This window comes from Tachyglossus aculeatus, chromosome 24 (genome assembly GCF_015852505.1).
Source record: "Tachyglossus aculeatus isolate mTacAcu1 chromosome 24, mTacAcu1.pri, whole genome shotgun sequence".
NCBI lineage: Eukaryota > Metazoa > Chordata > Mammalia > Monotremata > Tachyglossidae > Tachyglossus > Tachyglossus aculeatus.
In genome coordinates this window covers 22,815,324-22,842,417 of record NC_052089.1, presented here as the reverse complement: position 1 = coordinate 22,842,417, position 27,094 = coordinate 22,815,324, and the positions used below count along the sequence as shown (strand labels likewise).

The following is a 27,094-nucleotide window of genomic DNA, read 5'->3' as shown; positions in this document are numbered from 1 at the left end:
CACAGAACAGAGAGCGCGGTGGCAGCGGAGATGAGCTCTTTAATGCGGCACCCGGAGGCCCCGCCACAGGCCCACCGGGAAAAGCAGTCCGGGCAGGGGCAGCTGGCCGGGCACCTCGCCCCTTTCCAGGAACTAACCGGGAGGCTGCGAGTTCCACGGGAAGACCTGGGCCGGCCCAGGTCTCTCGCCTTGGGTGGCGGACAGTCGCCCCGGGGCGAGTCGCAGGCGGCAGGTGAGGGGCCGTGCCATCAGCGGGCTCTACTCTTCATCTTCTGCCTCGCCCATTTGCCGGGTCTCTTCTGTGGAAGGAAGATGCGGTCAAACTCCGCTCCCACGTGGCACCCCGCCCCCGGGATGGGTTTGGACCCCAGGGCTACCGGGTCCCCAGCCCACTCACACTCGATCCCTTTTTCCCGGCCTTCTTGGAGCCCTTGGCGTGGGCCACACTGGCCCGGAAGCCCGACACGTCGTTGTGGCTTTCCCGGGTGTTCCATTTGGAGCCCTTCTTCTTCCCGCCGAAGCCAAACTTCTGGTTCTTGTAGCGTCGCTTGGCGTTGGGCCTGAAACAGACCCGGGCTCATTCAGGCTGCCCCACCGCGCTCCCACCGCCCCGCTCCTCAGGTGAGGACTAAGCCCCCGGCAGACCAGTCTCACGCTAGAACCCGGGAGGAAGGTCAGACTCACCCCTTCTTCGTCTGTGGGGCTTTAGCACCCTCCTTTTTGGCCCGGCTCGCGGGCCCCTGGTCACCCTCCAGAAAGTCCAGCTTGTCTGTCAGGCCTGGAAGGGCCAAACGGTACCCCAGTCAGGTCAGCGGAAATCGAGGGCCGGATGACCTGGGTGGCGATCACCACGGCCCCTTCCACCCCTGGCCCCACGCCTGACCTTTCTGGTATTTCTTAATGGCATTCATCATGGTGGACTTCTCTTTCTGCCTCTTCTGCAGCACTTCTGTTTGTACCTGGAACAGGGAGGGTTGTCTGTCTGCAAGAGACCCCAGGGGCCCAACCCCTACCCCCTCCCTCCTCCAACCTCAGACGCGACATTGCCGACCCCACCTGGGCCAACGCTTTTCCACCAGGGGAGGGGAAGGTGGGGGGAGAAAGCAGGTAAAGTGTTCACCCCTGACAAATTTCCACAACAACTGCTGACACGGACCAATGTCGCTTTTCCTCCAAAAACGGATGAGGAGAGGCCGACCGACCCAGTGCCATTTCCCAGATGAACCTCCCACATTTTCCCCACCCTCCTCGACCCAAGTTTCCTGTGAAACCCACCCTTGCCATTCTCAAGAAAACCCTCCGGAGCCCCTGAAATGCCCCAGAATGACAACTCTCTCTGCCCCCCCACCCTGAGGCTGTAAACTCTCCTGGCCAGGAGGCCCCCGCCCTCACCTTCTTGCCAAATTTCCGCAGGGCTCGGAGCTGTTTGGCTTTTTCGGACTTCTCCATGGCCACCTGCTTCTCCTGAAGCTTCTGGCGGATCTGAGGGAGAAAGAACCCAGGGGTTGGGAAGAGCCAGAGCAGAGGGTTTTCCAGACACATCCCACCCCCCCCACCCTGCGGTCTGAGTGCTAAGGAGCCCAGAACTGTAACTGTCCCACTGAACACCCCCATACCCCCAAATCTCTCCCAAACCGGCCTCCAGGAATCACAAATTTCACCATATCACAGGATCTTGAGGGACGAATCCCGTGAAGGGCAGTGTTTTCACCTGGGGAATTATCCCACGAGCCCGGGCCCCAATTACTTGGGCTCCTGGGGCTCTACCGACACCCTTGAACCACACGAATTGGACACAATCTGAAACCTCCTGCCCTGATCTGAACCCAACCCAGCAAGAGAAAGAAAATTTCACTCGACGCCAGGGATCCCAACCCTCCTAACCTGAAGCTCAAACCACCCAGAAGATACAGGGAAAGCACAACTGGCAAATTAGTTTGCAAATCGGGGACCATTCTGACCCACTTGCGTGGATTTCCAGCACTTCCTAATGGAGACAGCACAGGCCGGCAAGTTAGAGAGATCTGGGTTCTAATCCCACCTCGGCCACTTGTCTGCTGTGTGACCTTGGCAAGTCACTTCACTACACTGAGCCTCAGTTACCTCAGCTGTAAAATGCCGGGGGGTGGGGGGATTAAGACTGCAAGCTCCATTAATAATAATTGTGATATTTGTCAAGTGCTTACTGTGTGCCAGGCACTGTACTAAGCTCTGGGATGGATACGAGAAAATTGGGTTGGACACAGTCCTTGCCCCCTTTCCAGATGAGGGAACTGAGGCACAGAGAAGCGAAGTGATTTGCCCAAGTGGCGGAGCTGGAATTAGAACTCAGGCCCTTCTGACTTCCAAGCCCACGTTCTGTGGACAGGGACTGTGTCCAACGTGACAACCTTGTATCCTCCCCCAGCGCTTAGTACAGTGCCTGGCACATAGTAAGCGCTTAAATACCATTTTTTAAAGAATTTTTTAGGAAGCAGCGTAGCTCAGTGGAAAGAGCACGGGCTTTGGAGTCAGAGGTCTGTGCCTCAGGTACCTCATCTGTAAAATGGAGATTAAGACTGTGACGCCCCATGGGACAACCTGATCTCCTTGTAACCTCCCCAGTGCTTAGAACAGTGCTTTGCACATAGTAAGCACATAACAAATGCCATCATTATTATCATTATTATTTAAAAAGACCGTTCCTTCAGCTTGATGCGACCGTGGCCACAGAAACACCAATCCCTGCTACCTCAAAAGCAACGTTTCTCGACCATCATCATCATCAATCGTATTTATTGAGCGCTTACTATGTGCAGAGCACTGTACTAAGCGCTTGGGAAGTACAAATTGGCAACATATAGAGACAGTCCCTACCCAACAGTGGGCTCACAATCTAAAAGGGGGAGAGCAGGCGGGAAGGCGAAAGGGAAGCCAACAGCGAGGCTGACCCAGGGTGTGTGAATGTCACTGTCCTGCACTCAGAAAGCGTGAATAATGATGGCATTTATTAAGCGCTTACTATGTGCAAAGCACTGTTCTAAGCGCTGGGGAGGTTACAAGGTGATCAGGCTGTCCCTCGGGGGGCTCACAGTCTTAATCCCCATTTTACAGATGAGGTCACTGAGGCACAGAGATGTTAAGCGACTTGCCCAAAGTCACACAGCTGACGTTCTAGACTGTGAGCCCACTGTTGGGTAGGGACCGTCTCTTTATGTTGCCAACTTGTACTTCCCAAGCGCTTAGTACAGTGCTCTGCACCCAGTAAGCGCTCAATAAATATGATTGAATGAATGAATTTGGCGGAGCTGAGGTTTGAACCCATGACCTCTGACTCCAAAGCCCGGGCTCTTTCCACTGAGCCACGCTGCTTCTCTTACGAAATCCGCGTGTGCCGACGGAGCAGACCGACCGGGATGGCAAATCGGCATTTACCAATTCACGGTATCTGCCAAAGGCCCGCTGGCAGGAGTACGGGCATTCATCGAGCACCCTGCCCCGAGTGGCACCGTCAGGCCCGAGCGGGGACTCCTGCCCCCGCATTCCCCACGCCCCGGTGTGTCGGTCCCCCCAGCGACTCACCTTCTGCATCTGCTGGTCCGACTTGGCCATTTCTGCAAAGTAGTCGTCGGGCCGCTTAGTGAGGACCTGGTGCTGATGGAGGCGGGGCAGGGCCGTGAGCACGGCCGCCTGAGCCTGGCGATAGCTGAGGGAACAGCGGGATCGGGTGGACGTCCCAGGGGGCCGCCCGATTCCCCACTTCCTCGGCTCCCAGCCCACCCCCCGCCGAATATTCCTCGAGGAGAGAGGGAAGCCGGGTTACGAGGCGTCGCCGCTCAGACGACGTGCTCACCATGCGCTTCTGCGGACCCCCGCCCTACGGGGCACATCCCCAGTGCTTAGCACAGTGCCTGGCACCTAGTAAGCACTTAAATACCAAAATCACGTCCTCACTGTACCTCATTCTCGCCTGTCCCGTCGTCGGTCCACGTCCTCCCCCTGGCCCGGAATGCCCTCCCTCCGCACATCCGCCAAGCTAGCTCTCTTCCTCCCTTCAAAGCCCTACTGAGAGCTCACCTCCTCCGGGAAGCCTTCCCACACTGAGCCCCCTTTTCCTCTCCTCCCCACCCTACCTCCTTCCCCTCCCCACAGCACCTGTATATTTTTGTACAGATTTATTACTCTATTCATTTTACTTGTACATATTTACTATTCCAATTATTTTGTTAATGACGTGCACCTAGCTTTATTTCTATTTATTCTGATGACTTGAAACCTATCCACATGTTTTGTTTTGTTGTCTATCTCCCCCTTCTAGACTGTGAGCCTGTTGTTGGGTAGAGACTGTCTCTATATGTTGCCGACTTGTACTTCCCAAGCGCTTAGTACAGTGCTCTGCACACAGTAAGTGCTCAATCAATACGACTGAATGAATGAATGATCATCATTATTATTATTATTATTATTATAATACTCTATGGGTGGCAGGAGCCGTCGTGAAGGCTAGCTGACATTTCATCAGCAAATCATCACAAAAAGGCCCGCTCCCTTCAGTTGGTCAGTTATGTGTATTTTTTGAGTGCTTACTGTGTGCGGAGCACTGTACTAAGCGCTTGGGAGAGTACAATACAAGAATAAACGGACACATTTCGTGCCCACAATGATCTTACAGCCTGTGAGCCCACTGTTGGGTAGGGACCGTCTCTATATGTTGCCAACTTGTACTTCCCAAGCATTTAGTACAGTGCTCTGCACACAGTAAGCGCTCAATAAATACGATTGATTGATTGATTACAGCCTAGAGATCTTACAGCCTGTAAAATGGGGATGAAGACTGTGAGCCCCCCATGGGACAACCTGATCACCTTGTAACCTCCTCAGCACTTAGAACAGTGCTTAGAGAAGCAGCGTGGCTCAGTGGAAAGAGCCCGGGCTTTGGAGTCAGAGGTCATGGGTTCAGATCCCGGCTCCGTCACTTGTCATCTGTGTGACTTTGGGCAATTCACTTCACCTCTCTGGGCCTCAGTTGCCTCATCTGTAAAATGGGGGTGAAGACTGTGAGCCCCCCATGGGACAACCCGATCACCTTGTAACCTCCTCGGCACTTAGAACAGTGCTTTGCACATAGTAAGCACTTAATAAATGCTATTATTATTATTATTATTATTATTATTATAGGGCCTCCTGGAGTCACCCCACTTCTCCGTGAAATGAAGAAATGTACTTGCTAAACACATTCCTTCTCACCACCCCAGAGCCCAGGATCCAATCAGTGGGATGAATGTGTAGGGCAGCAAAATCCCCCTGTGTTTCAGAAGCACATCTAGCCCTATTCTCTTGTCCCCGTCTGGCTCGCCGCCTCCTGATCCCGGCTCTGCCACTTGTCTGCTGTGACCCCGGGCAAGTCACTTCACTTCTCTGGGCCTCAGTCACCTCATCTCTAAAATGGGGAGCAAGACTGTGAGCCCTATGTGAGAAGCAGCGTGGCTCAATGGAAAGGGCCCGGGTTTGCAGTCAGAGGTCATGGGTTCAAATCCCGGCTCCGCCAATTGTCAGCTGTGTGACTTTGGGCAAGTCACATAAATTCTCTGTGCCTCAGTTTCCTCATCTGAAAAATGGGGATGAAGACTGTGAGCCCCCTGTGGGACAACCTGATCACCTTGTGACCTCCCCAGGGCTTAGAACAGTGCTTTGCACATAGTAAGCACTTAGTAAATTCATTCATTCATTCAATCGTATTTATTGAGTGCTTACTGTGTGCAGAGCACAGTACTAAGCGCTTGGGATGTACAAGTTGGCAGCATAAAGAGACGGTCCCTACCCAACAGTGGGCTCACAGTCTAGAAGGGGGAGACAGAGAACAAAACAAAACATATTAACAGAATAAAATAAATAAATAGAATAAATATGTACAAGTAAACTAGAGTAATAAATATGTACAAAGATATATACATATATATGTATCTATACATATCTATCTATCTAAATCTATCTATCTATACACAGATATACATAGATATCTATGTATAGATACATATATAGGTATATATAAAGAGTAATAAATATGTACAAAGATACATACCTATATATGTATCTATACGTATACATAGATATATATGTATAGATCATCATCAATCGTATTTATTGAGTGCTTACTATGTGCAGAGCACTGTATTAAGCGCTTGGGAAGTACAAATTGGCAACATATAGAGACAGTCCCTACCCAACAGTGGGCTCACAGTCTAAAAGGGGGAGACACACACTATATATGTATCTATGTATATATATATATAGATATATATGCATCCATCTATCTATACATAGATATACATAGATATATATGTATAGATACATATATAGGTATATATAAAGAGTAATAAATACGTACAAAGATATATACACATATATGTATCTATACATAGAGAGAGATGTATAGATACACACTATATATGTATCTATGCATATATATCTCTATATATATGCATAGATACATATATATGCATATATATAGAGATATATATGCATAGATACATATATAGATACTATATATGTATCTATGCATATATATAGAGATATATATGCATAGATACATATATAGATATGTACATACATAAATGCCATCATTACTATTATGTGGGACAGGGACTGAGTCCAACCCGATTAGCACGTCTCTACCCGGCACTTTTAACAGCGCCTGACGCATAGTAAGCGCTTATAATAATAATAATAATGATAGCATTTATTAAGCGCTTACTATGTGCAAAGCACTGTTCTAAGCGCTGGGGAGGTTACAAGGTGATCAGGATGTCCCACGGGGGGCTCACAGTCTTCATCCCCATTTTACAGGTGAGGGAACTGAGGCACAGAGGAGTTAAGCGACTTGCCCAAAGTCACACAGCTGACAAGTGGTGGAGCCGGGATTTGAACCCATGACCTCTGACTCCAAAGCCCGGGCTCCTTCCACTGAGCCACACTGCTTCTCATAACAAACAAACACCATCGTTATTCTCGCCCTCCCGCCCCCCTCCCCGGCTCACGTACAAGCTCATCTCCCTCTGGAAGTCGTCTTCCGGGTCGACTGCTTTCCGCTCCGGCGTGTGAAGCGTGGGCCGCGAGCTGGGGATTTCGGGCACCGGCCCCAAGGTGACGTCGAGCCTTTCGATCCAGGCCAGCTTCCTCTTGAATTCCGACAGACAGTGCTTCAGCCCGTCCTGGGGTGGGGGGGACACCCAAAGCCGGGCCCGTGAGGGGCTGCCCGGCTCGGAACCGCTCTGTGCCCCCCGAGGGACCGGGGCCGTGCCCGCTGGCCCCAACTCGCACTCACCACGTCGTTGACCGTCTTCTTCGGCTCGTCCAGCACGACATTGAGACCGGGCTTCAGGACCCCTTTGGCAAATGCTTCCTGCAGCTGTGCGACACAAGGGGACACGCTCAGATTCTCCGCTGCCCCTCCAGTGCCCAGCCTGGGATGGGGGCAACTCTCCCCACATGCCCGCGGGCGTCCGATGGGGACGGGGCCCCAGCCCGCTAGCCTCCTCCGGCACCGTGAGCCCCACATGGGACAACCTGATCAATCAATCGTATTTATTCAGCACTTACTGTGTGCAGAGCACTGGACTAAGCGCTTGGGAAGTACAAGTTGGCAACATATAGAGACGGTCTCTACCCAACAGCGGGCTCACAGTCTAGAACCTGATCACCTTGTATCCTCCCCAGCGCTTAGAACAGTGCTTTGCACAGAGTAAGCGCTTATTTTGTTAATACGCTTGGTTTTGTTCTCTGTCTCCCCCTTCTAGACTGTGAGCCCACTGTTGGGTAGGGACTGTCTCTATATGTTGCCAACTTGTACTTCCCAAGCGCTTAGTACAGTGCTCTGCACACAGTAAGCGCTCAATAAATACGATTGCTTGATTGATTGACTAATAAATGCCATCATTATTATTATTATGTGGGACAGGGACTGCGTCCAACCCTATTAGCACATATCTACCCGGCACTTAGAACAGTGCCTGACGCATAGTAAGTGCTTAACAAATACCATCATTATTATCATCATCATCATCATCATCATCATCAATCGTATTTATTGAGCGCTTACTGTGTGCAGAGCACTGGACTAAGTGGTTGGGAAGTACAAGTTGGCAATATATCACCCTCTGCTCTGCCAAGTTATCACCCTCCTGCCCCCCGACCCTGGCTCACGTACAAGCCTCAGTTACCTCATCTGTCAAATGGGGACAAAGACAGTGCTTTGCACTTAGTAAGTGCTTAACAAATGCCATTATTATTATTATTATTATTATTATTATTGTTATTGTTATTGTTACCACCACGTTGTGGCGAGCCGGGGCCGAGCCTTGGCTTCGTCAGCCTCGCTGCCGATCCTCTGCCCTTGTCCTCCATCCGCCCTAGAACGCCCTCCCGCTTCACATCTGGCAGTCCACCATCCTCCCCACTTTCAAACCCTTTCTTTTCCTTTATGGTATCTGTTAAGCGCTTGTGTGTCAAACACGATTCTAAGCACTGAGGTAGGCACTACTTAATTAGGTCAGACACGGTCCCTGTCCCGCGTGGGGCTCACCGCCCAAGCAGGAGGGAGAACAGGCGTTTAATCCCCATTTTACAGTTGAGGAAACTGAGGCAGAGACGTTGGGACTCGCCCATGGTCACACAGCAAGCAGTTGGCGGAGCCAGGATTAGAACCCAGGCTCCTGCTCTTTACACACTGTTACTCTCCTGTGATTGATATATCTTCAATATATCTCCACTGGAGATGGATATATCTCCAATCAATCAATACATAGTACTCTCCTATCAATCAGTGCTATTTATTGAGTGCTTACTGTGCGCAGAGCACTGTACTAAGCGTTCCGGAGAGAACAAGAGTTGGTAGAGGGGTTCCCTGCGTACCACACTGCCTGAGAAGCAGCGTGGCTCAGTGGAAAGAGCCCGGGCCTTGGAGGCAGAGGTCATGGGTTCAAATCCCGGCTCCGCCAATTGTCAGCTGTGTGACTTTGGGCAAGTCACTTCACTTCTCTGCGCCTCAGTGCCCTCATCTGTCAAATGGGGATGAAGACTGTGAGCCCCCCCGTGGGACAACCTGATCACCTTGTAACCTACCCAGCACTCAGAACAGTGCTTTGCACATAGTAAGCACTTAATAAATGCCATCTATTATTATTATTAAATCTACCTGGGCTCCGGCGCCCACCCTCCACAGGAAGCCGAGTGGCGCTTAATAAATGCCATAGTAAGCGCTTAATAAATGCCATCATCATCATTATTATTATTACCAGGAGCCGACAGTCTAGGGGGGAGATGGACGAATATTAAGCTAAATTACAGACATGGTTGTAAGTGCTGCGGGGCTGAGGGTGAGGTGAATATCAAATGCTTAAGTCCAGTGCTCTGCACAAAGGAAGCGCTCAATAAATAAGACTGAATGAATGAACGAATAGCTCCAAGTATATATGCGACACAGAAGCAGCGTGGCTCAGTGGAAAGAGCCCGGGCTTTGGAGTCAAAGGTCATGGGTTCAAATCCCGGCTCTGCCGCTTGTCAGCTGTGTGACTTTGGGCAAGTCACTTCACTTCTCTGTGCCTCAGTGACCTCATCTGTAAAATGGGGATTAAGACTGTGAGCCCCCTGTGGGACAACCTGATCACCTTGTAACCTCCTCAGCGCTTAGAACAGTGCTTGGCACATAGTAAGCGCTTAATAAATGCCATTATTATTATTATTATTATTATGGGCTCAAATCCCGGCTCTGCCACTTGTCAGCTGTGTGACTTTGGGCAAGTCACTTCACTTCTCTAGGCCTCAGTGACCTCATCTGGAAAATGGGGATTAAGACTGGGAGCCCCACGTGGGACAACCTCATCACCTTGTAACCTCCCCAGCGCTTAGAACAGTGCTCTGCACATAGGAAGTGCTTAATAAATGCCATCATTATTTATTATAATTATTATTATTCTATGGGCCTCAGCTACCTCATCCGGAAAATGGGGATTAATAATAATGGCATTTATTAAGCGCTTACTATGTGCAAAGCACTGTGCTAAGTGCTGTGGGGGTTACAAGCAATCAGGTTGTCCCACAGGGGGCTCACAGTCTTCACCCCCATTTTACAGCTGAGGTAACTGAGGCCTGGAGAAGTTAAGTGACTTGCCCAGCTGACAATTGGCAGAGCCAGGATTTGAACCCATGACCTCTGACTCCAAAGCCCGGGCTCTTTCCACTGAGCCACGCTGCTTAATGTTAGTCCCATGTGGGACAGGGACTGTATCCAACCATAGTGCCTTGTGTCTACCCCAGAACTTAGTATAATGCCTGGCACAAAGTGAACGCTGAACAAATATGGAGAATTTATGGAGAATTCTTATGGATTCTTATGGAGAATTCTTATGGAGAAGCAGCGTGGGTCAGTGGAAAGAGCCCGGGCTTTGGAGTCAGGTCATGGGTTCGAATCCCGACTCCGCCACATGACTGCTGTGTGACCTTGGGCAAGTCACTTAGCTTCTCTGAGCCTCAGTTCCCTCATCTGTAAAATGGGGATTAAGATTGTGAGCCCCACGTGGGGCAACTTGATCACCTTGTATCCACCCCAGCGCTTAGAACAGTGCTCTGCACGTAGTAAGCGCTTAACAAATGCCATCATTATTATTATTATTATTATTAAATAAAATAAGAGTGGGGGAAAAACGCACAGAACCGGGAGTCAGGAGACCTGGGTTCTAATTCTGCGTCTGCCACTTAACTCGGGACCTCAGTTTTCTCATTTGGAAAACGGGGATAATAATACCTGCTCTCACCCTCTTAGAGTCCGCGGTGGAATCCAACCCAGTCACTCAATAAGCAAGCTCGTTAGGGGCAGGAAACATGTCTGCTAATTCTGCTGTACTGTACCCTCCCAAGCGTTTAGTACTGGCCTTGGCATCTAGTAAGCGCTCGATAAATACTAATGATCATGTCAGTCGGTCAATCGAATTTACTGGACGCTTGTGTGCAGAGCCCTTTACTGAGCGCTTGGGAGAGTACCATATAACAATAAACAAACACATTCCCTGCCTACAACCTGACGATTTAGAAGTGAAGGCAGACGTTAATACAAATAAACCATTTAAAAGACACCACAAATAAAGGATTATCATCCGTGATGGAATCAAACCCAGCGCTCCTCACTCAATAAGCAAGCTCAATAGGGGCAGGAAACGTGTCTGCTAATTCTGCTGTACTGTACCCTCCCAAGCGTTTAGTACTGGCCTTGGCACCTAGTAAGCGCTCGATAAATACTAGTGATTAAGTCAGTCAGTCAATCGAATTTATTGGACGCTTGTGTGCAGAACCCTGTACTGAGCACTTAGGAGAGTACCATATAACAATAAACAGACACATTCCCTGCCTACAAGCTGACGATTTAGAAGTGAAGACAGATGTTAATACAAATAAACCAAAGATACAGCGCTTAACAAACACCACAAATAAAGGATTATCATCGGTGGTGGAATTAAACCCAGCGCTCGTCACTCAATAAGCAAGCTCATTAGGGGCAGGAAACGTGTCTGCTAATTCTGCTGTACTGTACCCTCCCAAGCGTTTAGTACTGGCCTTGGCACTTAGTAAGCGCTCGATAAATACTACTAAGTCAGTCGGTCAATCGAATTTATTGGACGCTTGTGTGCACAGCCCTGTACTGAGCGCTTGGGAGAGTACCATGTAACAATAAACAGACACATTCCCTGCTTACAAGCTGACAATTCAGAAGTGAAAATAGACGTTAATACAAATAAACCACAGATATAGCGTTTAACAGACACCACAAATAAAGGATTATCACCGTTGTTTACTGTTATTATTCCTCTGGCCCTCGGAATACCCGTTGTTGGGTAGGGATTGTCTCTTTCTGTTGCCAAATTGTACTTTCCGAGCGCTTAGTACAGTGCTCTGCACACAGTAAGCACTCAATAAATACGATTGAATGAATGAATGAATGAGTGAAGCTACAGTACGGGCCTGGAAGTCGGAAGGTCATGGGTTCTAATTCCGCCCCGCCACTTGTTTGCTGTGTAAATTTGGGCAAGTCACTCCATTTCTCTGTGCCTCAGTTCCCTCCTCTATAAAACGGGACTGGAGACTGGGAGCCCCATGTGGGACAGGGCACTGTGTCCAATCGGACTGGCTTGCACCCACCCCAGCGTTTAGCACACTGCCTGGCACATATTAAGCGCTGATCGAATACCACCATTATTATAAGAGAAGCCGCCTGGCTTAGTAGAAAGAGCCCGGGCTTGGGAGTCAGAGGTGGTGGGTTCGAATCCCAGCTCCTCCACTTAGCTGGGAGACTTTGGGCAAGCCGCTTCACTTCTCTGGGCCTCAGTTACCTCATCTGTAAGATGGGGATGAGGACTGTGAGCCCCAAATGGGACAACCTGATCACCTTGCATCTCCCCCAGTGCTTAGCACTTAGTAAGTGCTTAACCAATACCATCGTTATTATTATTACCCCAGCAATTAGAACAGTGCTTGGCACCTAGTAAGCGCTTAACCAATACCATCATCGTTATTATTATTACCCCAGTGCTTAGCACCTACTAAGCGCTTAACCAATACCACTATCACCATTATTATTATTATTACCCCAGTGCTTAGAACAGTGCTTGACACCCAGTAAGCACTTAACCAATACCATCATCATTATTACCCCAGTGCTTGGCACCTAGTAAACCCTTAACCAATACCATTATCACCATTATTATTATTATTGTTACCCCAGTGCTTAGAACAGTGCTTGGCACCTAGTAAGCACCTAACCAATACAGTCATCATTATTACCCCAGTGCTTAGCACCTAGTAAGCGCTTAACCAATACCACTATCACCATTACTATTATTATTACCCCAGTGCTTAGAACAGTGCTTGGCACCCAGTAAGCACTTAACCAATACCATCATCATTATTACCCCAGTGCTTGGCACCTAGTAAACACTTAACCAATACCATTATCACCATTATTATTATTATTGTTACCCCAGTGCTTAGAACAGTGCTTGGAACCTAGTAAGTGCTTAACCAATACCATCATCATTATTATTATTACCCCAGCGCTTAACCAATACCACAATCATTATTATTATTACCCCAGCGCTTAACTTGTTCTTCCCAAGCGCTTAGCACAGTGCTCTGCACACAGTAAGCGCTCAATAAATACGACTGATTGATTGATTAACCAATACCATCATCTTCATTAGTATTACTATTACTCCAGTGCTTAGAACAGTGCTTGGCACATAGTAAGTGCTTAACCAACACCATCATTATTATCACTATTACTCCAGTGCTTAGAACAGTGCTTGGCACATAGTAAGCGCTTAATAATAATAATAATGTTGGTATTTGTTAAGCGCTTACTATGTGCCCAGCATTGTTCTAAGCGCTGGGGTAGATACAAGGTAATCAGATTATGCCACGTGGGGTTCACCGTCTTCATCCCCAGTTTACAGATGAGGGAAGTGCTCAGAAAAGTGAAGTGACTTGCCCAAAGTCACAGAGCTGACAAGTGGTGAAGCCAGGATTTGAACCCATGACCTCTGACTCCAAAGCCCGTGCTCTTTCCAGAGCCACACTGCTTCTCAGTACTGGTGCTCTGTACAGAATAAGCACTTAGTAAACGTTATTGATTGATTTGCTCCTTCATTCACAGCTTCAAATCCCAATAAATCAAAGACAACTGAAGAAGTAAAGTGACTTGCCCAAAGTCACACAGCTGACTAGTGGCAGAGTGGGATTCGAACCCATAACCTCGGACTCCAAAGCCCAGGCTTTTTCCACTGAGCCACGCTCACTTGTTGCCGACTTGTACTTCCCAAGTGCTTAGTCCAGTGCTCTGCACACAGTAAACGCTCAATAAATACGATTGAATGAAAGAATGATTACCTTGCCTCAGTTCCCTCATCTGTAAAACGGGGATGAAGACTGGGAGCCCCACGTGGGACAACCCTGTATCCCCCCCAGCGCTTAGAACAAGTGCTTTGCACATAGTAAGCGCTAACAAATACCACCATTATTATTATTATTATTGTATCTCCCCAGTGCTTAAAACAGTGCTTAGCACCTAGTAAGCGCTTAATAACTGCCATCATTATTTATTTATTTATTTATTTTACTTGTACAAATTTATTCTATTTATTTTATTCTGTTAATATGTTTTGTTTTGTTCTCTGTCTCCCCCTTCTAGACTGTGAGCCCACTGTTGGGTAGGGACCAACTCTATATGTTGCTAACTGGTACTTCCCAAGCGCTTAGTACAGTGCTCTGCACACAGTAAGCGCTCAATAAATACGACTGAATGAATGAATGATTACCTTGCCTCAGTTCCCTCATCTGTAAAAAGGGGATGAAGACTGGGAGCCGCACGTGGGACAACCCTGTATCCCCCCAGTGCTTAGAACAGTGCTTTGCACATAGTAAGAGCTTAACAAACACCATCATCATTATTATTATTGTATCTCCTCAGTGCTTAGAACAGTGCTTGGCACCTAGTAAGCGCTTAATAACCACCACCATTATTATTATTACTCCCAAGCGCTTAGTCCGGTGCTCTGCACACAGTAAGCGTTCAACAAATACGACTATATATATGCTTGTACGTATTTTTTACTCTATTTATTTTACTTGTACATATTTATTCTACTTATTTTATCTTGTTAATATGTTTTGTCGTCAGTCTCCTCCTTCTAGACCGTGACCTCGCTGTTGGGTAGGGCCCGTCTCTAGATGTTGCCGCCTTGGACTTCCCAGGCGCTCAGTACAGTGCTCTGCACACAGTAAGCGCTCAATAAATACGATTGAATGAAAGAATGATTACCTTGCCTCAGCTCCCTCATCTGTAAAATGGGGGTAGAGACTGGGAGCCCCACGTGGGACAACCTTGTAACTCCCCCAGCGCTTAGAACAGTGCTTTGCACATAGTAAGCGCTTAAATACCGTCATTATTATTATTATTATATCTCCCCAGTGCTTAGAACAGTGCTTGGCACCTAGTAAGTGCTTAATAACTGCCATCATTATTATTATTATTCCCAAGCGCTTAGTCCAGTGCTCTGCACACCGTAAGCGCTCAATAAATACGACTATATATACGACTGTATATATGTTTGTACGTATTTATTACTCTATTTATTTGACTTGCACATATTTATTCTACTTATTTTATCTTTTCGACTGCGAGCCCACTGTTGGGTAGGGACTGTCCCTATATGTTGCCAATTTGTACTTCCCAAGCGCTTAGTACAGCTCTCTGCACACAGTAAGCGCTCAATAAATACGACTATATATACGTTTGTACGTATTTATTACTCTATTTATTTTACTTGCACATATTTATTCTACTTATTTTATCTTTTAGACTGTGAGCCCACTGTTGAGTAGGGACTGTCCCTATATGTTGCCAACTTGTACTTCCCAAGCGCTTAGTACAGCGCTCTGCACACAGTAAGCGCTCAATAAATACGACTATATACGACTGCATATATGTTTGTACGTATTTATTACTCTATTTTACTTGCACATATTTATTCTACTTATTTTATCTTTTAGACTATGAGCCCACTGTTGGATAGGGGCTGTCCCTATATGTTGCCAACTTGTACTTCCCAAGCGCTTAGTACAGTGCTCTGCACACAGTAAGCGCTCAATAAATACGACTATATACGACTGTATATATGTTTGTACGTATTTATTACTCTATTCATTTTACTTGCACATATTTATTCTATGTATTTTATCTTTTAGACTGTGAGCCCACTGTTGGGTAGGGACTGTCCCTATATGTTACCAACTTGTACTTCCCAAGCGCTTAGTCCAGTGCTCTGCACACAGTAAGCGCTCAATAAATACGATTGATGATGATGACTGTCCCTATATGTTGCCAACTTGTACTTCCCAAGCGCTTAGTACAGTGCTCTGCACCCAGTAAGCGCTCAAAAAATGCGATTGATTGCTTTTGTTAACATGTTTGGTTTTGTTGTCTGTCTCCCCCTTCTAGCCCGTGAGCCCGCTGTGGGGTAGGGACCGTCTCTAGATGTTGCTGACTTGGACTTCCCAGGCGCTCAGTACAGTGCTCTGCACACACTAAGTGCTCAATAAATATGATTGATTGATTGAGGGGAAGGAGGCAGGGCTCCTTCTAGACTGTGTGCCCCACTGTTGGGTAGGGCCTGTCTCTAGCCGTTGCCGACTTGGACTTCCCAGGCGCTCAGTACAGTGCTCTGCACAGAGTGGGCGCTCAATAAATACAATTAAATGAAAACTTAATTATTGGGTGCCGGAGAGGGGGAAGGGGGGGGTCACTCACCTCCCTGTCGGAGAGGTCGGAGGCCTCGGAGTCGATGTCGGACGGGGAGTCCGCCTCCTCCGCGGAGCCCGCCATGCCGCAAACTAGGCCTCAGAGGGGAGGGGAGGAGAGGTCACGCTCACCGGAAGTGGCACATGGCCGCGCAGGGCGGGCGGAGGACTTCCGCTTCCGGTCCCGAGCATCCGCGGGGGCGTTGCCGTGGCAACCGGCAACAGCCTGGTACCCGGCCGGCGCCCAGGACCGGCCCTCCCGCCCGCCCGCCGGCGCCGGGCCCAGGCCTGCCTGGGGGGGATTGGGTAAGCGCCTACCCTGGCCCAGGCACTGGACTCTTGGGACTCACGGGTCCTGGGTTCAAATCCCGGCTCCTCCACTGGTCCGCTGTGTCTCCCCCTTTTAGACTGTGAGCCCACTGTTGGGTAGGGACCGTCTCTAGATGTTGCCAACTTGGACTTCCCAAGCGCTTAGTACAGTGCTCTGCACACAGGAAGCGTTCAATAAATACGATTGATTGATTGACTGACTTTGGGCCAGTCTCTTCGCTTAGAATAGCAATTTGCACATAGTAAGCACTTAGCAGATACCATCATTATTATTATTATTATTATTATTATTATTATTCTTGTATCTCCCCAGTGCCTAGAACAGTGCTTGGCACCTAGTAAGCTCTTAATAACTGCCATCATCATCATCATTATTATTATTATTATTCCCAAGCGCTTTGTACAGTGCTCTGCACACAGTAAGCGCTCAATAAATACGATTGATTGATTGACTTTGGGCCAGTCTCTTCGCTTAGAACAGCAATTTGCACATAGTAAGCATTTAGCAGATACCATCGTCATCATCATCATTATTATTATTATTGTATCTCGCCAGTGCTTAGAACAGTGCTTGGCACCTAGTAAGCTCCTAATATCTGCCATCATCATCATTATTATTATTCCCAAGCGCTTAGTACAGTGCTCTGCACACAATAAGCGCTCAATAAATACGATTGATTAATTGATTGACTTTGGGCCAGTCTCTTTGCTTAGAACAGCGCTTTGCACATAGTAAGCACTTAACAGATACCATCATCATCATTATTATTATTATTATTATTATTGTATCTCCCCAGTGCCTAGAACAGTGCTTGGCACCTAGTAAGCTCTTAATAACTGCCGTCATCATCATTATTATTATTCCCAAGCGCTTTGTACAGTGCTCTGCACACAGTAAGTGCTCAATAAATACAATTGATTGATTGACTTTGGGCCAGTCTCTTCGCTTAGAACAGCAATTTCCACATAGTAAGCGCTTAACAGATAACATCATCATCATCATTATTATTATTATTGTATCTCCCCAGTGCTTAGTACAGTGCTTGGCACCTAGTAAGCTCTTAATAACTGCCATCATCATTATTATTATTATTTTATTCCCAAGCGCTTAGTACAGTGCTCTGCACACAGTAAGCTCCCAATAAATACAATTGATTGATTGATTGACTTTGGGCCAGTCTCTTTGCTTAGAACAGTGCTTTTCACATAGTAAGCGCTTAACAGATACCATCATCATCATCATTATTATTATTATTATTATTATTATTGTATCTCCCCAGTGCTTAGAACAGTGCTTGGCACCTAATAAGCTCTTAACAACTGCCATCATCATCATCATCATTATTATTATTATTCCCAAGCGCTTAGTACAGTGCTCTGCACACAGTAAAAGCTCAATAAATACGATTGATTGATTGATTGACTTTGGGCCAGTCTCTTCGCTTAGAACAGTGCTTTGCACATAGTAAGCGCTTAACAGATACCATCGTCATCATTATTATTATTGTATCTCCCCAGTGCCTAGAACAGTGCTTGGCACCTAGTAAACTCTTAATAACTGCCATCATCATCATCATTATTATTATTATTCCCAAGCACTTAGTACAGTGCTCTGCACACAGTAAGCGCTCAATAAATACGATTGATTAATTGATTGACTTTGGGCCAGTCTCTTTGCTTAGAACAGCGATTTGCACATAGTAAGCGCTTAACAGATACCATCATCATCATTATTATTATTGTTATTATTGTATCTCCCCAGTGCTTGGCACCTAGTAAGCTCTTAATAACTGCCATCATCATCATCATTATTATTATTATTATTATTCCCAAGCGCTTAGTACAGTGCTCTGCACACAGTAAGCGCTCATTAAATACGATTGATTAATTGATTGACTTTGGGCCAGTCTCTTCGCTTAGAACAGCAATTTGCACATAGTAAGCGCTTAACAGATACCATCATCATCATCATCATTATTATTATTATTGTATCTCCCCGGTGCTTAGAACAGTGCTTGGCACCTAGTAAGCTCTTAATAACTGCCATCATCATCATCATCATCATTATTATTCCCAAGCGCTTAGTACAGTGCTCTGCACACAGTAAGCGCTCAATAAATACGATTGAATGAAAAATGAATTATTGGGTGCCGGCGAGGGGGAAGGGGGGTTCACTCTCCTCCCTGTCGGAGGCCTCGGAGTCGATGTCGGACGGGGAGCCCGCCTCCTCCGCGGAGCCCGCCATGCCGCAACCTAGGCCGGGGAGGGGAGGAAGCGCTCACTGGGCGGAGGACTTCCGGTCCCGCGCATCCGCTGGGGCGTTGCCGTGGCAACCAGCAACCGCCTGGTACCCGGCCGGCGCCCAGGACCGTCTGGGGGGATTGGGTAAGCGCCTACCCTGGGCCAAGCACTGTACTCTTGGGACAGAGAAACTGTGTGGCTCAGTGGAAAGGGCACAGGCTTTGGAGTCAGAGGTCATGGGTTCAAATCCCAGCTCCACCACTTGTCAGCTGTGTGACTTTGGGCAAGTCACTTGACTTCCCCGGGCCTCAGTGACCTCAACTGTAAAATGGGGATTAAGACTGTGAGCCCCACGTGGGGCAATCTGATCAGTGCTTGGCACATAGTAAGCACTTAATAAATGCCATCATTGTTATTATTACTATTCTCTCTGCCTCAGTTCCCTCATCTATAAAATGGGGATGAAGACTGTGAGTCCCCCGTGGGACAACCTGATCACCCTTGTAACCCCCAGCGCTTAGAACAGTGCTTTGCACATAGTAAGCGCTTAACAAATGCCATTATTATTTCTAGACTGTGAGCCCACCGTTGGGTAGGGACCATCTCTATATGTTGCCAACTTGTACTTCCCAAGCGCTTAGTACAGTGCCCTGCACACAGTAAGCACTCAATAAATACGATTGATTGAATGAATGAATGGGACATGGACTGTGTCCAACTTGATTAGCCCCAGGTCTCCATCAATCAACAACCGGGACTCATTCTATTTGTTCTGACGACTTGACACCTGTCCACATGTTCTGTTTTGTTGTCCATCTCCCCCTTCTAGACTGTGAGCCCGTTGGTGGGTAGGGACCATCTCTATACGTTGCCGACTTTTACGTCCCAAGTGCTTAGTACAGTGCTCTGCACACAGTAAGTGCTCAATAAATACGATTGAATGAATGAATGAATAAATACGATTGAATGAATGAAGGAAGTAGCTTCAATCTACCCCAGCATTTAGTACGGTGTCCGGCCCGCAGTAAGAGCTTAAGAAATACTATTTAAAAAAAAAAAAGGCGGAGCCCTGAGGAGGAAGAAGGGAAAAGGAAGAGTTGCCTCTCTAAAGGAGATGGGAGGACGAAGGGGGTCCTCCTTTCCGTTCCTCATCCCATCACCTTCTGTTCCACTTTCAGGGTTCACGGCAGGTGTGGCCAACTCCAGCCATGTCGAGCGTGGTGGCTCAGTCTCTCCACATCTTCGGGCTCCGCTCCCGAGTCGCCAACAATATTTGCTTCTTTGATGAACAGACCATCATATACCCCGCCGGGAATTACTGTGTGAAGTACAATGTCGACCAGAAATGGCAGAGGTTCATCCCAGGTAAAGGTCCACTTTCCCTACGCGCACGCCTCCCCTCTCGCCATTCCCGGAGGCGCGTGAGGCGCACGCTGCTTCCCGCTTCCCAACCCCCGGAAAAATCCGCTCGAGGAGGGAGAGGCCCCGGAGTCTGAAGCCCACTCGGGGACCAGCAGAAATGGCTCCATCACCATGGGAGGGGAGGGGATGGATCTTGGGCAAGTCACTTCACTTCTCTGGGCCTCACTTTTCCTCAAACTGTAAAATGGAGATTAAAATGGAGAAGCAGCGTGGCTCAGTGGAAAGAGCGCGGGCTTTGGAGTCGGAGGTCAGGGGTTCAAATCCAGGCTCCACCACTTGTCTGCTGTGTGACTTTGGGCAAGTCACTTAACTTCTCTGTGCCTCAGTTACCTCATTTGTAAAATGGGGATTAAGACTGTGAGCCCCCCGTGGGACAACCTGATCACCTTGTAACGTCCCCAGTGCTTAGAAGAGTGATTAGCACTTAGTAAGCGCGTAATAAATGCCATCATTATTATTAAGAGTGTGAGCCCCATGTGAGACAGGGATTGGGTCCAACCTGATTAATTTGTATCTACCCCAGTGCTTAGGACAGTGCTTGGCACATAGTAAGCGCTTAACAAGTACCATACTTAGGCCCTTTCTCAGCAACACATCCACTTTCTTTCTTCTCCTTAACTGAAATGATTTTAGCGTCCGTCACCCTCGTTAGATTGTAAGCTTCTCCAGAACAGCGATTATGTCGCCTAATTACAGTATACTCTCCCAGATGCTTAGAACAGATCGATCCATCATCTGGTGTGGGCCATGCACAGACGTGGGAGAGTAAGGTGTGGGAGAGGGAGATTTGCAGAGCTGGAGCAGAGAGCAGGAATAATTGAACTGGGTAGGAGAGGGACCAGTGAAGTAAAAGGAAGTTGGTTGGTGGAGTCTGGAAGCCCGCGTTCAAGAGTTTTGCTTTGAGAAGGTCGGAAACGGTAGCCCCCCACGGTCAGATGGGCCAGCGGGCTCCTTCTACTCACTTCCCCGCCTCCCCCGGTGACCAGCGTCGCTTTCCTCGGCTTTGCGGCAGGCTCAGAGAAGAGTCAGGGCATGCTGGCTCTGGCCATCAGCCCCAACCGCCGGTACCTGGCCATCTCGGAGACGGTCCAGGAGAAGGCCACCATCACCATCTACGAGCTGTCGTCGGTCCCCTGCAGGAAGCGCAAGGTGCTCAGCAACTTCGACTTTGCGGTTCAGCGGTTCGTCAGCCTGGCCTTCTCTCCGGACTCCAAGTACCTCGTGGCCCAGACGGACCCTCCCGAGTCCAACCTCATCTACTGGATGTGGGAAAAGCAGAAAGTGATGGCGACCGTCAGGACGGACACGCAGAACAATCCGATCTACCAGGTGGGCCTTCCACTTGCCTCCAACCACGCCGCCCCCATCGGGAGTTGCCCGGTGCCCCTCGCCCCCACGGGCAGAACGATGCCCACACTCAGGAACGTAAGATGGAGGGAAGAGTCTAGCCCCTTTTTGCCAAGGGGCAGGCTCACGGGGAGAGACAGGCAGACACACGCATCTATGTACAATGGGAACGAGGGGGAAAATCGAGAAACAGCATTGACCAGAGGATCCGGGTTCTAAGGCCGGCTCTGCCACTAGCCTGCTGTGCCATCTTGGTCAACTCACTTCAGTGCTCTGGGCTTCAGTTCCCCATCTGTAAAGCGAGGATTAAATAGCCACCCCCTGCCTCCCACGCCCACTCTGTAGACTGTGAGCCCAAGGGACTGCATCAGATCTTTATCTATTCCGGCCCGTGGCACGGAGTAAGCGCTTAGCAAATGCCGCTCATTATTATTATTAGAAATGTGCAGTGAGTAAGCCCTGGTCCACGGGCCTGCAGACTGAAGGATGAAATGAGGTCAAAGGGACGCCGCTCCTTCAGGTTTTTGCAGCTCCCTGCCACCTGGCGCAGGGGAACATTCCCTTCCAGGCCCCGATATCCCATACAGAACCCCCTGGGAGAGTGGATTGACGTGGTTCGGAGCCTAATAATAACAATAATAATAATAATGTTGGTATTTGTTAAGCGCTTACTGTGTGCCGACCACTGTTCTAAGATACAAGGTAATCAAGGTTGCCCCACGTGGGGCTCACAGTCTTCATCCCCATTTTACAGATGAGGGAACTGAGGCACAGAGAAGTTAAATGACTTGCCCAAAGTCACCCAGCTGACAAGTGGCGGAGCTGGGATTAGAACCCACGACCTCTGACTCCCAAGCCTGGGCTCTTTCCCCTGAACCACGCTGCCTCTCTATAAAGATGGCATTTGTTAAGCACTTACTATGTGCCAAGCACCATTCTAAGCACTGGGGGGGAGTACGAGGTAATCAGGTTGCCTCACATAGGGCTCGCAGTCTTAATCCCCATTTTGCAGATGAGGTAACTGAGGCCCAGGGAAGTCAAGCAACTTGCCCAAAGTCACACAGCTGAGATGTATAGCCCGCCTCAGTCTTGCTGCATGTCTAATACGTTCCCTACCAACCCTAAGTAACGCTTTTATAATACACAGCAACGTAGACACCTTCCTCTTTAAAGCACCAATTCACATACACGTCTACTTCTCGTCCTCCAATCTGTCATTTCAGCGTCCCGCCCTCCCCGCCAGATGGTAAGCGTCCGGAGGGCAGGGAACATGTCTACCAACGCCACCGCTCTTTCCCAAACGCTGAGTACGGTGCTCGGCTCCCAGAGGGTGCTCAAAACATCGAACGTCGATACATTCATTCATTCGGTCGTATTTATTAAGCGCTGACTGTGCACAGAGCACTGTACTGAGTGCTTGGGAAAGAACAATACAACAATAAACAGTTATATTCCCTGCCCACAATGAGCTCATAGTCTCTAGATTGCTGGGGCCGGGGGGACAGACATCAATACAAATAAATACAATTATAGATATAATTAGATATATATAGTAATAGGTATATTAGAGAAGCAGCATGGCTCAGTGGAAAAGAGCATGGGCTTTGGAGTCAGAGGTCATGGGTTCAAATCCCAGCTCCATCAATTGTCAGCTGTGTGACTTTGGGCAAGTCACTTCACTTCTCTGGGCCTCAGTTCCCTCATCTGTAAATTGGGGACGAGGACTGTGAGCCCCCCGTGGGACAACCTGATCACCTTGTAACCTCCCCAGCGCTTAGAACAGTGCTTTGCACATAGTAAGTGCTTAATAAATGCCATCATTATTATTATTATAGATATGTACATAAGTGCTGTGGGGCAGGGTTGGGGGGAAGAGGAAAGGGAGCAAATCAGGATGACGTAGAAGGGAGTGGGAGATGAGGAAAACTGGGGCTTAGTCTGGGAAGGCCATTCAGAGGAGGTGTCCCTTCAATAAGGCTTTGAAGCGGGAGAGTGTAAGCTGCGAGGATGAAGCCTGCAGAGCTGTCTGGACAAAGGGATGCATTCACGGAAAACGCTAGGAATTTCCACTCCCTACCGATCCCCCGACACAACCTTCCTTCCCTGTCCTCGTTCCCCTCTTCCAGGTGAGCTTCAACCCCCAAGACAACACGCAGATTTGCGCCACGGGCCACAACGTTTTCAAACTGTTCCGCTACGCGGAGGGAATGCTGAAGCAGTCCAACTTCCAGAGGGGCGAGCCCCAGAATTACCTCTCGCACACTTGGCTGTCGGATGACAAAGTGGTCGTCGGCACCGAAGCGGGCAGACTCTTCCTCTTCGAGTCGGGGGACCAGCGCTGGGAGACGAGTTTACAGTACAAAGAGAGCTCGGAGGACTTGCAGAAGTCGGTACTGGACCAGGAATCCGAGAGGTAAAGGGGGCCGGGAGAGGGGAGATGACCAGGGCATTCATTTATTCGTTCCGACCGTGCACCCCCAAAACGACAGATTCCCAAATTTTGAGCTGGCTCCCCGGGTACTTTCCACTCGGTTGGATCCTCAGTTCTGGCAACAGATGGCATAGAAATGAGAGTGAAGAGAGACAGGATCTCGTGCCTAACTTCCAGAGAATATTCGAGGTCTCCCCCCCTCAACCCCCACTGCCAAAACAGATCAATCTCATCTAATAATAATGATAATAATATTATATGTATATTATATTATTCAAAATAATATTATTGAATGAATGAATAATAATGGCATTTATTAAGCGCTTATTATGTGCAGAGCACTGTTCTAATCACTGAGGAGGTTACAAGGTGATCAGGTTGTTCATTCACTCATTCAATCGTATGTATTGAGCACTTACTGTGTGCAGAGCACTGTACTAAGCGCTTGGGAAGTACAAGTTGGCAACATATAGAGGCGGTCCCTACCCAACATTCATTCATTCATTCATTCAATTGTATTTATTGAGCGCTTACTGTGTGCAGAGCACTGTACTAAGCGCTTAGGAAGTACAAGTTGGCAACGTATAGAGGTGGTCCCTACCCAACATTCATTCAATCATATTTATTGAGCGCTTACTGTGTGCAGAGCACTATACTAAGCGCTTGGGAAGTACAAGTTGGCAACATATAGAGACGGTCCCTACCCAACAGTGGGCTCACAGTCTAGAAGGGGGAGACAGAGACCAAAACAAAACATATTAACAAAATAAAATAAATAGGTACCAATTAAATAAATAAATAGAGTAATAAATACGTACAAACATATATACATATGTCCCCCGGAGGGGCTCACAGTCTTCATCCCCATTTTACAGATGAGGTAACTGAGGCACAGAGAAGTGAAGTGACTTGCCCAGAGTCACACAGCCGACAATTGGCGGAGCCAGGATTTGAACCCCTGACCTCTGACTCCAAAGCCCGGGCTCTTTCCACTGAGCCACACTGCTTCTAGGGGTCGTCACACTGAATGATGAGGTCGGGGGTCTCCCCATCAAGAAGGACAGGTGATTTCCAGTCCCCAGGCTTCCAGAGCGAGGACTGGCATGGAGGGATCAAGGGCCGACAGGGTGGGCGGTCTGCCCAGCGCCCGGGCGCTGGATTCTCTTCGGCGGAGAGAAGGGAGTCAACCGTTCCCTTTTGGGGCCTGCCAAGGGAATGATAATTTAAATGATCACTGTGGTATTCGTTAAGCACTTACTCTGTGCCAAGCATTGCACTAAACGCTGGGGTAGATAACAAGTCAATCAGGTCAGACACAGTTCCTGTCCCACGGGGGGCTCACGGTCTAAGAGAGAGGGAGAACAAACGACGAATGATGCCCGTTTGTTGGGTAGGGACCATCTCTATAAAATAAATGATGGCATTTGTTAAGCGCTTTCTATGTGCAAAGCACTGTTTTAAGCGCTCGGGGGGGATACAAGGTGATCAGGTTGTCCCACATGGGGCTCACAATCTTAATCCCCATTTTACAGATGAGGGAACTGAGGCTCAGAGAACTTAAGTGACTTGCCCAAGGTCACACAGCAGACGTGGCAGAGCCAGGATTCAAACCCATGATCTCTGACTCCCAAGCCCGGGTTCTTTCCTCCGAGCCACGCTGTATATGTTGCGAACTTGTACTTCCCAAGTGCTTAGTACAGTGCTCTGCACACAGTAAGCGCTCAGTAAATACGATCGAATGAATGGAGATAAGGAAACTGAGGCCCAGAGAATAATAATAATAATGGTGGTATTTGTTAAGCGCTTATTATGTGCAAAACACTGTTCTAAGCGCTGAGGGGGGATACAAAGAGATCAGCTTGTCCCATTTGGGGCTCGCAGTCTTAATCCCCATTTTCCAGATGAGGGAACTGAGGCCCAGAGAAATGAAGTGACTTACCCAAGGTCACCCAGCAGGCAAGTGGCTGAGCCGGGGTGAGAAGCCTTCCCAGACTGAGCCCCCTCCTTCCTCTCCCCCTCCTCCCCCTCCCCATCCGCCCACCTTACCTCCTTCCCCTCCCCACAGCACCTGTATAGATGTTTGTACAGATTATTACTCTATTTATTTTACTTGTACATATTTACTAATCTGTTGATTTTATTTTGTTAATATGTTTCGTTTTGTTCCCTGTCTCCCCCTTCTAGACTGTGAGCCCGCCGTTGGGTAGGGACCGCCTCTAGATGTTGCCAACTTGGATTTCCCAAGCGCTTAGGTCAGTGCCCCGCACGCAGTAAGCGCTCAATAAATACGACTGAAGAAGAAGCCAGGTCCTCAGACGCCCAGGCCCACGCTCTTTCCACTAGGCCAGGCCGCTTTTCAACTTAGGACGTGGCTCCTCTCACACCATCCCGGGCCCCAGCGCAGCCGGGGCGCTTCCCCGCAGGGCAGCCACCCCTTCCGAAGCTAGCCGTCGCGTCACCAGGCCGCGTGTTCCCTCTGCAGCCTGATCACGTTCCCCGGGATCAGCTCCCCCTTCCCGTCCCAGGACAACTTCTTCGAGGGCAGCAGCATGCACCGGGCCTCCCTGCCTCGGGTCTCTGCCGTCGCCGCCTATTCCAAGGGATTCGCCTGCTCCGCGGGGCCCGGGACCATCCTGCTCTTCGAGAGGGTGGAAGAGAAAGACACCTACCAGGAGAGCCGGGAAATTCGGGTCAGCCCCGACTCCCGGGCCCGTCGTCTCGCCCTCTTCCCGCCTTTCGGCGTGACCGGAGGGACACCGGTTCTCAGTCTTTAGCAGGGCCTGATCTCGGGAAAACCGCTTCCCCGGGCCGTTGTTGGGGACGTCCTCGCTCTCCGGGGACCCAGAGCCGCCACAAGTGCCGAAAGGAGTGGAGCCAGCCAGAGTTAGAGGGAGTCGGGAGGCATCCCAGCCAGATTCATTCATTCAATCATATTTATTGAGCGCTTACTGCGTGCAGAGCACTGTACTGGGCACTTGGGAAGCACAAATCGGCAACATCTAG

General features: G+C 48.7%; 2 protein-coding genes across 3 annotated transcripts in view; one reads left to right on the top strand and one right to left on the bottom strand.

Annotated features, from left to right (window-relative positions):
* Window positions 1-19: 19 nt before the first annotated feature.
* EBNA1BP2 (EBNA1 binding protein 2) lies at window positions 20-16,656 on the bottom strand. The gene is made up of 10 exons (XM_038766239.1): window positions 16,639-16,656; window positions 16,331-16,413; window positions 7,304-7,387; window positions 7,021-7,190; window positions 3,562-3,685; window positions 1,393-1,482; window positions 884-959; window positions 685-778; window positions 398-560; window positions 20-299 (listed from the first exon to the last, which is right to left on the bottom strand). Exons 2-10 carry the CDS (start codon window positions 16,403-16,405, stop codon window positions 249-251), a joined length of 927 nt encoding a protein of 308 aa, XP_038622167.1. The 5' UTR covers window positions 16,406-16,413; window positions 16,639-16,656; the 3' UTR covers window positions 20-248.
* Window positions 16,610-27,094, top strand: part of CFAP57 (cilia and flagella associated protein 57) — a 36,227-nt gene continuing 25,742 nt past the window's right edge. Inside the window, exons 1-5 of one of the 2 annotated variants that reach the window (XM_038766237.1) lie at window positions 16,610-16,626; window positions 20,070-20,256; window positions 21,326-21,642; window positions 23,787-24,073; window positions 26,574-26,781. In XM_038766237.1, coding sequence (XP_038622165.1) covers window positions 20,100-20,256; window positions 21,326-21,642; window positions 23,787-24,073; window positions 26,574-26,781 — 969 coding nt within the window. In that variant the 5' untranslated portion in view covers window positions 16,610-16,626; window positions 20,070-20,099. Of the gene's footprint in view, window positions 16,627-18,979; window positions 19,036-20,069; window positions 20,257-21,325; window positions 21,643-23,786; window positions 24,074-26,573; window positions 26,782-27,094 lie in introns of those variants that run through there. The other variant, XM_038766238.1, reaches the window with a different exon arrangement.